Source organism: Podarcis filfolensis, assembly GCF_964270895.1.
Source record: "Podarcis filfolensis genome assembly, chromosome: 9".
In the NCBI taxonomy this organism is placed as follows: domain Eukaryota; kingdom Metazoa; phylum Chordata; class Lepidosauria; order Squamata; family Lacertidae; genus Podarcis; species Podarcis filfolensis.
The window spans coordinates 52,137,493-52,150,807 of record NC_139610.1 but is presented as its reverse complement, the minus strand read 5'-3'; the positions used below and the strand labels follow the sequence as shown (position 1 = coordinate 52,150,807).

General features: G+C 42.0%; 1 protein-coding gene across 23 annotated transcripts in view; it reads left to right on the top strand.

Moving 5' to 3' along the window:
• ANK2 (ankyrin 2) overlaps positions 1-13,315 on the top strand; it is a gene marked incomplete at its 3' end in the record, with an annotated part of 315,375 nt that overhangs the window by 187,813 nt on the left and 114,247 nt on the right. For all 23 annotated transcript variants that reach the window (XM_083631489.1, XM_083631494.1, XM_083631504.1 and 20 more), the window contains 3 exons: positions 2,986-3,087; positions 8,898-8,996; positions 10,574-10,672. In XM_083631489.1, the coding sequence (XP_083487615.1) occupies positions 2,986-3,087; positions 8,898-8,996; positions 10,574-10,672 (300 nt within the window). The remainder of the gene's footprint in view (positions 1-2,985; positions 3,088-8,897; positions 8,997-10,573; positions 10,673-13,315) is intronic.

The window sequence follows — 13,315 nt, the reverse complement described above, 5'->3', positions numbered from 1 at the left end:
TTCTGCTTTTGGTTTCTGCGCTTGTAATAAAAGAGTCTGCTGCATTGCACAAAGTCTTCTCTGGCAGTAGATCGCCTCGCTTTCAAGTGTTTGACAGACACTGCTGCTGTGTCATGGTTACAGAGCTTCACTGGCTGGTGTTGACTGCTAGAAAAAGACTCCTGCAATGCAAATATCTTGTGTTGCCTTTTTCTCCTCCTTGCAGTGTGTTAAGTTGGGTGGTCTGGTTTCTTGATACTGAGGAGCCTGTAATATGCACCAGGATCTCCTTAAAGTATTTCTATATCTTTGGGTTCTGGGGTAAAATCCAGAGTACAATGAGCAGAGAATCAGTGTTGTTTTCTTATTTCTCTCAGGTGGAAGGGCTGCATTAGAAGGTTTTTTAAAGTTTGCAATCCCATTTTCAGCCTTAATTTTCCATTTCTAGGTGCAATAATGTGTACATTAAGTATGGTATAAGGTCAGAACAGCATGGCTGTCCCTTGCCCATGTCTTCGCCTTCCTTCCTTTTTCATGGACAGGTTTACTTTACTGGGGTATTCATAGTGGAAGTGCACCAGGACAAATTCTCCAAGTGCCTTTTTGACTGCACTAATGATAGGTCCAAACAAGCAAGAATTATTTTGTATCCTGTTTCCCCAAAAACCAGGAGTGTCTCCAGGTTTGGGAGGGGACTATAGCAACATGACCACTGAGGACCCCCACTTTCACCAGTGGCCACCTAGCAGAGTTCTGATTAGTGCTGGGCAAGGAACAATTTCCACAGTCCCCCTGACATATCATTATTCTTTACCTTTCTTCTGGGAAATAAATCATTTGGCACACTCCCTAACTGGGGACTCACAATTACATTTGCCTATCAGTGCATATACATGCTCCTTGTGTAGTTGTGTTTTTTGAGCAATCTTCCATTCAGTTGTGTGTGTGGGGGGGTAATAGCAATTGTGAAATTAAGGCGGCAGTCACAAACACTTTTACGTTGTATTTTGTCTCAATAGGGAGGTTTATTGTTTTGTTTTTATTATGTATTTTGATCTTGTATTTTTATGCTGTGAACCACTATATGATCTTTGAATGAAGGGCAATATACAAATCAGATAGATAGCTAGATAGCTAGATAGATGATAGATAGAAAGAAAGAACTTTACTGGGACTTGCTTCTGAGTAAGCATGGGTAAAACCTCAGTGCCTAGGACTTGCTGATCATAAGGTCGGCGGTTCGAATCCCCGCGGCGGGGTGAGCTCCCATCGTTCGGTCCCAGCTCCTGCCCACCTAGTAGTTCGAAAGCACCCCTAAGTGCAAGTAGATAAATAGGTACCGCTTTATAGCGGGAAGGTAAACGGCGTTTCCGTGTGCTGCGCTGGTGCTGGCTCGCCAGCTGCAGCTTCATCACGCTGGCCACGTGACCCGGAAGTGTCTTTGGACGGCGCCGGCTCTCAGCCTCTTAAGCGAGATGAGCGCACAACCCTAGAGTCGGACACGACTGGCCCGTACGGGCAGAGGTACCTTTACCTTTTTAAGCATGGATAGGATTGTGCTTCACATGGTGGTATACTTGGACAAATATTCTCTTGTCTGTACATATAGCAATGAAGCACTTTGAAGCTTTCTGAGCGTTTATCTAAGTCTTTGATTGAGTAGCTGTGATACCACGGAAGAGATTAATGTTCTATCTGCTGGGAAATGAGGTCCATCTGACCAACATTATCCCTTTGTTAAGGAAGCAAAAGTCAATTGGAGCTGGGAGAAAACCCCTCACACAGGGTTGTTTTTTGGGGGTGGGGGCATTGCGTCCTGTTGATAGAAAAGGGCAATGGAGTGGAGCCCTAAGGAGTAATGGGACACACAACACAAGCAAGCCAAGAAAATAGTGAATCTAACACCTTAGGAGGCAAAATGGCTACAAAAGAGAAGACTGTGCAGCTTGAACCCGAGGGAATGATGGGTAGAGGAGCAGAGGAATGAATCAGGGCTGGGAGATGATGGCGGAAGGGATCAATGAGATTGGAGTGGCAAAAACCTTAAAGAAGATCTGTATGCTGTTGATCAAGGTGAAGGAAAAGAGATGGGAGATGCTTGGGGACAGCAATTATGAAGGGCGAGCTCAGGGCTGGGGTACCTGTAGCCACTCATTATTGGCTGTGCTTTCCGGGACTGATAAGGCCTGGCGTCTAACAACAACTGGAGTGTCACAGGTTCCCCATCCCTGGCTTAGACAGACACAGAAGGAAAGGATGAAGTTTGACCTAATCTGTTGTAATAACCAGCCAGATCTTAGTCTTTTGTTCTCTTGTTAATCAATTGAATCATGTGAAAAGCAAAGTATATTATCATAATTAGGCATTTTGACAAGATTATAACGGGTGTGAGTAACTGTAGTGGTGGTAATTTTGTATCTTTTGGATGCTATTTTTTATTTTTTTTACTGATAACTTATATTTCTACCTGGGGAAAAAATCATAATTATTTTTGGCTCAACTTAGACTGTGTTCTCACAAATTTTTGCTGCTCAGATCCACATTGAACCATTCGACCGGTTCAAACATTGCTTCCATACATACACTTAATGCTGCCCCAATGTTGCCACGCTTCCTTGCTCCTTTTTTCCAGATGTCCACACATTAGACAGATCTTTGCAGGTGCAGAACAGCTGTATGTGTATTGATAACCTTTCAAATTTCCAGCTAAGGTACAGTAGTTGGGGGGCGATGACAGTGAGGTGCAACAGGGTTGAGGATATTTTGGGAAAACATTGTTGAGAAATATTGGTCAAATATTTGATTACTGGCGTTCCGTATGGTTACATGCACACCACAGCATGTAGTAAATAATCTGTATTAAAATAGGGATGCCCAAATCAGGAGTGCAAATTATTGGAACTGAAACTTCAGTAACATAAATATGCAGGTTCTTTCTTTGGTCTTACTTGTTCTGTGTACCTTTGAAGAAGAAATGTAATAGTATCCTCTTGCTTATTTTCACAGTCTGATAGCAATGCAAGCTTCCTCAGAGCTGCCAGGGCTGGCAATCTGGACAAAGTTGTGGAATATCTGAAGGGAGGAATAGACATCAATACATGTAATCAGGTAAGTGGCTCATGATTCACAGATTTTGGCATAATATGCAAGTGGGAACTGCAGAAGGAACTGGGTAGAAGGAAGAAGGGAAGGAGTGTTTTTTTCTTTTGCTGGCCTTTCCGTCCCCCTACACTGCGGTGCTCATCTCGCTTTACTGGCTGAGGGAGCCGGCGTACAGCTTTCGGGTCATGTGGTCGGCATGACTAAGCTGCTTCTGGCGAACCAGAGCAGTGCACAGAAACACCGTTTACCTTTCCACCAGAGCGGTACCTATTTATCTACTTGCACTTTGACATGCTTTTGAACTGCTAGGTTGGCAGGAGCAGGGACCAAGCAATGGGAGCTCACCCTGTCGCGGGGATTTGAACCACCGACCTTCTGATCGGCAAGCCCTAGGCTCTGTGGTTTAACCCACAGTGCCACCCGCGTCCCATATAAACATGATAAATAACAACAAAAGGTGGCCGCTTGCTCTATAGTGCATTTACACGGAGATTAATAGTAGATCAGTGGCTCAGAATAGGCTTAAATTAGTTAACAGGCAGTCCTTCTTATAGAGAAATTTCCTTTTGACGCCATCCATATTCTGATCGCAAGCAAGATAGAACACCTGGGTCTCTCCTTAAAAAAAGATTTTAAGCATGTTAGCAACTTTGCATCCTGTGAGTCTTATCTCTCCTACAATTATAATCTCCTGGTTTTGCAGAGGAAAGGTAAAAGCCAGAAGTCTCAAGATTATTATCATGCCTCCTGTACGTCAGAAGGAAGGGATGAGGTCAACTTTTATCAAAAGCTTAAACAGCTCCTGTGATATTTGCCCAGATTGAGAAATTCCCTCCTACCCCCGAATTTAATTCCCTTAGTAGATATGAACCTACTCCTCTTCAATCAACATTTCAAGGGCAGTAGTATATATTGGCAGGAACATATTTTATTGATTTTTATGGAAATTGGAAAGCTTCTGTTTTGCTCTTGGGCATGGTGTGTCCCTTTTGCTTTCTACAAATCAAGTGTATCTTCCTCCACAATGCACCTGGTGTTCAGTGATCCCAAGTGCGGAAGTCTGAGGTTTCCCTTGCTATTTCTGTGTCGCATCAGGCAGCAAGTAAACACTTCGTAGGGTATTTTTAGATGGAAGCTCAATGTGTGTTGGAGCAGATAGAATCAAGTAGCTAATGGACATCTGCAGTAATCAGAACTGCTCAAATGCTAACTAGTTTGTTTCACATTGGGAACAGCCTCAGCGCATGCAAAGGATCATGCATTTGCTTTGTTTCAAATCTATTCAAGTGAATTGAGAAAGAAAAAATAGCTGTTTTTTTTAAAAAAAAAACCCCGATATGGGGATTAACATCTTAAGTATGTTTATGTGGGAGTAACCCATACAAAGTTCAGTGGGAGTTACTCCCCATTATTATGTTAGCTGATCTGAGATATTTTATCTGAAGAGATTTGTGTTTGCTGTATGGATATGACATACCAGTGCTATGATCAGATGAGCACTTGGTCAATGTTCTTTGTATGGATCAAACTGGATGTATGATCCATGTCGTGCAGCAGCTTCCAACTATAATCATTCCAGAACAGACACTTCAGTTTTGCCAAGATCAAGCACTGTAGTGCAGCTGATGTGATGTTAGTTTAGGCCTGGGACCAAAGCTGTATGCTCTCTTTGTCAAACACAATTTTTGATGTTCAGAGGGGATGAGTTGTTAAAATAATTGTTTGCCATGTTTAATGTGTTTTCACACTTTCTCAGTCTGTGTGTAAGTAGAAGTTATTGATGTGTATTTTGTCCCTGTCTAATTACATAATATTCACTTCCCCTCTGTACTCTTTATCTATAATTCTCTAGTTACCAAATCTCACATTTGCTACATTTTTGATTGAAAATACATTTGAAAAAGGATATAATAGCAAATGTCTTGACTTTCCAAACAGCCTACTTGCTTTATCCTTAAAGCAAATAGATACTTCATTAATGCTCATTCTGAAGAAACACTAGGCAATTGTATATTCTTAGTTTTAGTCTCATTTTCTCGCAGATAATAGAATGGATGTAAAACAGGAATGGCTTTAAACAAGTTCAGGGCTGCTTTGCCATGAGGGTTATGTTTTACCTCCACCACCAGAGGCAATATGCCTCATTATTTATACCCTTTGTTGAGAATCACACTTGGGGATAGTCCTGTTTCACTAGGGTCCTGCCTATGTGTTGTAGTGTGCCTATGTGTTGCCAGTGTGGTGTAGTGGTTAAAAGCGGTAGGCTCGTAATCTGGTGAACCGGGTTCGCGTCTCCGCTCCTCCACATGCAGCTGCTGGGTGACCTTGGGCCAGTCACACTTTTTTGAAGTCTCTCAGCCCCACTCACCTCACAGAGTGTTTGTTGTGGGGGAGGAAGGGAAAGGAGATTGTTAGCTGCCTTGAGACTCCTTAGGGTAGTGATAAAGCGGGATATCAAATCCAAACTCCTCCTCCTCCTATGTGCTTTCCATAAGTATATTGTACACTTCTTAATGGCTTCATGCTATGAAATGGTTTTAAATTTATTAAATAAAAAATAAAATAAAATCTGGTTAGCCACTCTGTGAACAGGATACTGGGCTAAATGGGCCTCTGATCTGATCCAACAGAGCTTTTCTTATGTTCTTATTCTTCCGTGTGTCTGAAGGAAAACTGATCATGCAGATAGCTCAGTCTGGACAGCATGAGACTCTTAATCTCAGGGTTGTGGGTTGAAGCCGTACATTGGGCAAAAGATTTGGACTAGATGACCCTTGTGGTCCCTTCCAATTCTACAATTCTGAGATTCCTCACTTCCTGCTGTGATTTAAGGTATCTGATAAAATAGCATGGCATTTGCAAAATCTCAGATATGGATATAGTAAGCCTTGATGTAGGCTTTTTATCTAAACTAGCAACCTTATTTGCTGTTATTTTTTAATATGGGGAAGGGAATCCCTGGTTGTTTCTGCAAAGCACCCGTGCCACTTTTCCTAGGTCACTCACAGAGCAGCGTGCCCTTGTAATTAAATTGCAAACTCCTCCCACATCTGATCACCTGAAGAACTGACATTGTTTACAGATGGAATTACTCCATGGCAACAGAGATGCTAGGAAATAATCACTGCTTGGTCATGATACACTTGTCCTCACTTGGAACCACTTTCAACCATGGACTGAGTCCTGGGTTGTGTAAACAAATACAGGGCTAAAGTTAGTTAAGAGGGTGCTGTATCTAAGATAAAAGTGATCACGTGAAAAAGCCTGACATTAGCCAAGCCCTGCTCTTTCCTTTTCTCTTCCTTCCATCATTTTCTCCTTCCCTTTCTGTAGGTTCACGACACTTTTTTTTGTAGAATCTAGAGTGGGCTCTTCATTGAAAGGCTCACAGAACATTGAACCTTGTGTTCTGCTGCTGAAAGACTTTATTATTATTATTATTATGCCCAGACCTCCAGAATAGACTGGTGGATAATGGGGAAATCAACATGAGTCTTTCCCTCTGTGGTTTTCTGCTGCCTTGATCCATTTAATCAGATAAAACAGCATTTGGTTTCCAGCCAGCCTCTTTTCTAAATAGGTTGGATTGTGCCCAGCTGACCTTTTGCTGTTTCCACTGATCATTAAAACTGAATAGATCCTTTAATGTAATCTGTACAGTATTGTGTCAATTCATTTAATGCTGAATTCCAAGGTCTATAGTTGTAAGTAAATCTCCTAGATTTCCTGTTTTAGCCAGGTGTGCTAGTAAGGCATTTGGGGGATCCTAAGTAGGCTTACTTTATTTATTCGTACTTATTTATTAAAATATTTTATCCCATGCGGAGGTAGGTTTCCATAGAAATTAACTGGACCTACTTCAAAATAAATAAATATCTTTTGAATATTTTAAAATATCTGTTTTTATTCATACTTCTATTGATTTCTTTTATATTTTTCTGAACAGCTTAGATGTTTCCTTACAAACAAGGCTCATACTGACCAAAAAGAAGGCCTATTTGCTCCTATCCCTTTAACAATAGTTTAATTTTCAGAAATCAGCTGGTTAAGCTTTTGACAGCATGGGAATTATCACCTCCTAATGTATGTGCATTAAGCTGCATATATTAAAGGCAGATCTGCAGTGACCAGTTGACCAAGGGCAAGGAGACTAAGGATCGAGAATCCCTTAACATACTATGGCACCTAGAATTCTTTGAGGGAAGAAATGTACTTTATTGGGCTTTATAGTGTGCATGCAGCCTTTAAGCCTCTGCATGTATGGTGGAGTTATTCATTACTGGGAGTGGGGATTCTTTGAATGATTTTTTGGAATAAAACATTTGTTTGATCCAGAAGTGGCTATATTAGGATTTCCCCAAGATCAAGCAGATAAAATAAAAAACTGTATTAGAGCCATTTCATTTTCATTGGGTGTGAATAAAGTGGCTGCTTTTGGCAGCTAGAATTTAAATATCCATGTTTGAGAAATTATCTGATTTCTTATTCATTTACAAAGAGCCACCACCCCTTTAAGTCTGCGTATCTGATAGAGGAGGTGTTGTTTTATTTTAAGAATTGTTTATGTACTCTGCTGTAGAACTGAGCGGATAGTACTGTATTTTTTGCTCCATAAGACACACTGTTTTCCTCCTAAAAAGTAAGGGGAAATGTGTGTGCATCTTATGGAGGAAATGCAGGCTGCGCAGCTATCACTGAAGCTAGCACAGCAAGAGTGAGAGCTGCACAGCACCTCTTGTTCTGCTGGCTTCCCAGTGAAGCGGGAGGAGGAATGGAAGGGAGCCCTTATGGAGCCCCTTCCGTTCCTCCTCCCGCTTCACTGAAGAGGAGCTGTGCAGCTATCGCTGAAGCCAGCACAGCAAGAGCGAGAGCTGCATAGCGCCTCTTGTTCTGCTGGCTTCAGCGATAGCTGCGCAGCTTGCTCTGGCTTTTCAGGCAGGTGGGAGAAAGGACAGAGGGCAGCCCATCAATCCCTTCTCCCACCTCCCAGAAAAGCCAATAAGAGCTGCGCCAAGCGAGCGTGTCTGCGGCTCTTGCTGGCTTTTCTTTTTTCCTCCTCTAAAAACTAGGTGCGTCTTATGGTCGGGTGCGTGTTACAGAGCGAAAAATACGGTAAATAGTTTTAACAAACAAATATGTGAAGTGGGTAAGCCAGGTAACTCTGAGCACAGGGAGGGCCAAGAAGACTTTTCAACAGTTGAATGGACAGAAATGAGAGAAACCCCATCCAATTCTTGTTTTATATACTGCACTCAGAGGTTCGCTTCAAGTAGACTTTGGGAGGTTTAAATGAGGGTGCTACTATGTAGACTCCTTTGAACTTCCTGAAACCTACCCATTTTGAGATCAGTACATCACTGGGATAGGGAAAGGTCATAGAGATTAGAAATCTGTCCAGTCTTGTGTTTGCTAGGCAGCTTCCTTTGTGCCTCCCCCACACTCCCATGGGAAATGGGTGGGCAGAGTCTATGAAATTTCAAAGGTATCTCCTTCTGTGACTCAAAAGTTCTTACTGTATTTGCAAATGTTGAGAGAAATGTGTAGGTGTTTGGGCGGTGGACGTAGTGGACGGCACGACCATGCATGCTTTGGATGTGAGACCTGGAGCTTCATATATGAATGGGATGAGACAACAGCCCAGTCTCTGACTGGCAGTGGCTGTGCCAGCTGAGGACTTTTTAGCTGCTGATGTCTGTGCTTGCAGCTAAGATTTTCTGTATTCAAAGCCTGTGCTATACCACTAGGGTTTTACCCCTTTAAGAAGGGCCGAATGGGAGTTTGTGATTAATGTGAGGATTGTTATTTTTTCCTTGCAGAATGGACTCAATGCTCTACACCTGGCTGCCAAAGAAGGCCACGTGGGGCTGGTTCAGGAATTGCTGGAAAGAGGTTCTGCAGTGGACTCTGCTACTAAGGTAATATATTCACTGTATCATTATATATAAATGGTTCTGTGTGTGTGTGTGTGTGTGTGTGTGTGTGCGCGCACACACACACACACACACACACACACACACACAGACACAGACACAGACACTGAAAAACAGCAAGGGTAGGCAATGTGGTTGGCCTACAGCTTTGATCAGTGACATGGTCAGGTTAGGGATGATGGGAGCTGTAGTACAGTAACGTTTACTTATTTAGAGCATTTGTATCCAGCTCTTCAGCCAAAAAGTCTCCCAGAGTGGTTTGCAAACAGCCAATTAAAACAAGACCGTCTTTGTCTGAAGGCTTACAATCTAATATAAAAACACAATAGACAAGGGAAAGGGGGCAGGGAGAGGGAAAGAGACATTGTGAGAGCACCACAGCCATCTGTGATTCTGTGATTCTATTCCCGAAACAGACTAATTATGAACATTATTTGTTTCAACTCTGCATTAAGATCCATTAGGCAGTGTTTCTGAAACATGTGCTGAAACTCCTGAGTATATGTCTCACACACCTTCCATCTGACAACAGCACTGTACTCTGTCCTTCCTCATTAACGTCGGCTGTGCATGCCTCAAGAATGCAAGCACACACTTTCCATCAACCTCTGCAATCCCTACCAAACTCACACCAACCCTCCCTTGGTACACCTGTTGGCTTCAAAGTAAAAACATAGGAGAATTGAAGGACCCTCTCCTATACTATATAATCACAGAGATGAGAAAGTGTTGGATCCAGACTTGGTCTCCATGAACAGATGGGCTTTGGACTGATTGGAAGGTCACATGCCTGTTGTGTCCTCCTCATGCCGCCCTGCCATGCCGCCCGAAAAATGCTCCTGGGTCTATGGCCCCAGCAGCCCCCTACCACACTATGCCCCTGCCTGGAGGGCCTCATTTCCCCCCCAGGTCTGAGGTTTCCTATGTTGACAATACTGGGGGCCAATGGGCTGACTGTGTATAAGGAGTTTCCTGTGTTCCCATGAAAACTGCTCCCTTGTCATGGAAGTAGAAAGTAATTTCATATTACTCCTTAGGAATTTTTCTGGTTGGGAATAATTTCCCCTTGTTGTCTTGGTGTTAATAGCTGGCAGCATGAGGCAAAACCAGTTCAAAGGATGCAGCTTTTTTGCCTTCGCCTCTATCCCTGTGAATATTCTAGAATTATCAGGTTTATCAAAATTGGTCTGCATAACTGAAGGGAAGTGCATAGCAAGAACATGGTGGTATTATATACCGGTACATACCATAAGAGTCAAAGCATTTAAATAAGAGGTTCCCACATTATGGACCTCCCTAGCTAAAAAAGAAAGAAAGAAAGAAAGAAAGAGGCCAAAAACATTTCTCTCTAAGAAATTTTTGGGTAGTCTTAATCCTAGGAGGTTTATTTTGAATGAAGAGAAAGTTATTGAATAGTTTTAATGCAAGAATGCTAAAGTTTCAATTGATGTTATGAATGTGAAAGAGAATACTGTTTATTGAAAGCTGCTTTGAACCTTGGGTTTTGGGCAAATCTGTTTATGAATAAATTATTATTACTATCATTATCTTTTATCAAACAGAAAGGCAATACTGCATTGCATATTGCATCCTTGGCCGGGCAGGCTGAAGTTGTCAAAGTTCTAGTGAAGGAAGGAGCCAATATTAATGCACAATCTCAGGTATGTTTGGCATTTTCTGCTTTGTAAAAATGCAATGTTGTATAAAGTGCTCTAAGCCTTAAGTTGGCAAATCTGACTCAAGGTTAATTGGTCACACACAGCGAAGTGGCCAAATTATTCAGCACAGTGGGACATATTGAAACCTCACCAGCAGCTGGAGCGCAGCAGTTAAATCAGATATTTTGCAAATCATGCTCATTAGCAATGGAAAGGCATCTCTCAATCTTCAGATTATGAAATTATAAATTTTGAGGCATGGAATTCAGTGAGGAGCCATATAGGTAACATAAACTGAATTCCAATATTCTTGAAGCCATCTTTTTATGCTTCTCCAAATATACCTTTTTCACTCTTGAATATTTTCAAATAAGGATGTAGGACTATTGATTATCAGCATGCAACAATACATTTTCTGCCCTCTAGAATCTATATAATTGATTTTTAAACTGTGTTCCTGGAAAGTCTTTTAAGTTTGAAGATTTTCTCATTGGGGTCACTTGTGCATTCTAGGCCATATTCACAGTTTACATGGGGCAGTGGTCAGACTGACCTCATCGGTTGATGCACCACACAAAATTAGAGTGCACCCTAAGTATGTCCTAGAATACTCTGCAGCACCCAAGGTGTCCTCAGCACAATGTTGGTATGGAAAAGCAACATAGACAAACTCATCTTATCTCAATTTGAAATTAGAATGGTTATTTCTAAGCTTCTTCACAAAGAGAATCTTAGGGGGTGGAAATGACCCTTAGCAAATGCTTTCCATGGCCTCAGAATATGGCACAATGTTGTATCTTGAGGTAGACATAGATGAGAAGGAAATACATAGAAAGGACCTTCAGCACTCCCTTGTGGGCCTTCCTAGTCTGAGAGTGTAGATTCCTTCATCCCTTCTACAGTTGGCTACTGCAGAGTTAGACAAGAGTCCTTTGAGTCAGCACAGCCATCTTCTCAGTGAGGTGGGCCCAACTGCAGTGGCTAGTCAACCTACAAAAAGGTCTCAAATGGCCCTGGCTCTGGGCTGAGATAGCATCTTCCACACCCCAGCTGTCAGAACTGCCAAGGGTCCTGAGCTGCTTTAGGAGAACTGCCTTCACTCTGCCTAGACCTGACTTGACCTATGCCTGATCTTCACTTTACCTCTTTGTTGTCTCCAGTTTCCCTATGCGCTTCAAGCCCCAACACAACAGCATAACGTGATAATGCTTCTTCCTTGCAACTAATGTCTCTCCTCCCTTTCATCGCCAGCCCTGCCAGTCACTTTTCTTTCCCCAAAACCTACAGTAATAACCAGTGGAGATTTGTGTGAAGGAGAGAGCAGCTATTCAGACTTTCCTTAGTCTTGAATACCTAACAGCTAAGCAGATTCTATCACAAATGTCTGTGGGAATTATAGTTTGTCAGAATGCATGTCCAACTGCAATTCCCAGGGATCTTTGCAGTGAGAGCCTTACACTGAGAACATTTTCAGGCATAATGCTGGCCTATGACATAATCCTCTCTATTGCATGCACACCATCCAATGCTGCATGTGAAAGTTTTTTGGGTGGGGAAAGGCAGGCTCGCCTGACGCCTTCATTAGATATCTTTAGGTGCCAGGCAAAAACATTTCTCTTCAACCAGGCATTTGGCTGATTAACATTCCATGGCTTTTTCAATGCATTTGTGGAAGGAGTGTTATTGGTTTTGCTTCACGTATTTTGTATTCTCATTTTGTATCTTTCTGTTGTGAACCGCCCTGGGATCTTTGGATGAAGGGCGGTATACTAATATAATAAAAAAATAATAATAATGTAATAGTTTGAAATGGCCTGAACTTATTTATTTGGGTCAGGTTCTAAACACCTAGCTATTTTGGAATGGGGTGGGCCATTCATTTCTAAATTCTGCCTCTATCTAAAGCTTAGTCACCTGCTATTAAAGCAGAAAATCTGAAGAACATTGATGTAGATGATGGTTTAGATTCAGCGGAAGTCTAAAAATCATTGATGTAATTGATATATTGTGTTCAAATTCAGTACCTGTACAGGGTTGTATAAATTTCAAATTTTGCCATGCTGCATTAATTTCCCTTTCTTTTGCCAAAGAGCTGCATTACTCTGCCACAATACAAGCTGATACTTGAAGGTTGGGGGAAATTGGTGCATACAAAGGGACGCAGTGGATTGTGGCCTTTGTGCACATGCAGAAAGCCCTTTGAGATGGGATGAAACTCTGCAAGAAGACCATTCATTTCAATAGGCCTTGCGAGTTGTGCACTTGGTCATTAATTTAGCAATTAAAAAAAAAAGTGGTCCCAAACATACTAAATCTGTAGTCAGGTTCAGTGCTTAATATTAGTGAACAATGGTTATTCACAAGCCGCAACTGCAAGGCACCCTCTGGAATAATGCTCTTTTCTCTTTTACATAGAAGGAAATGCCGCAGTATCTCAGGCAGGAGTCTTTGATCTATTTTGGTAGCTGCTGACTCACAGCATCCAACAGAAAAGGCTTCAGAAAGGGAAAGGGTAGAAGGAATTTGCAAATCACAAAATAAAAGGTCATTTGTAGTCAGATGGAACTGTTTAATCTGTGTGTGACACCACTGAAGTTCACTGCACTAAGGGCCCCCAAGCTATATACAGTTAGGCGATTTTAAATA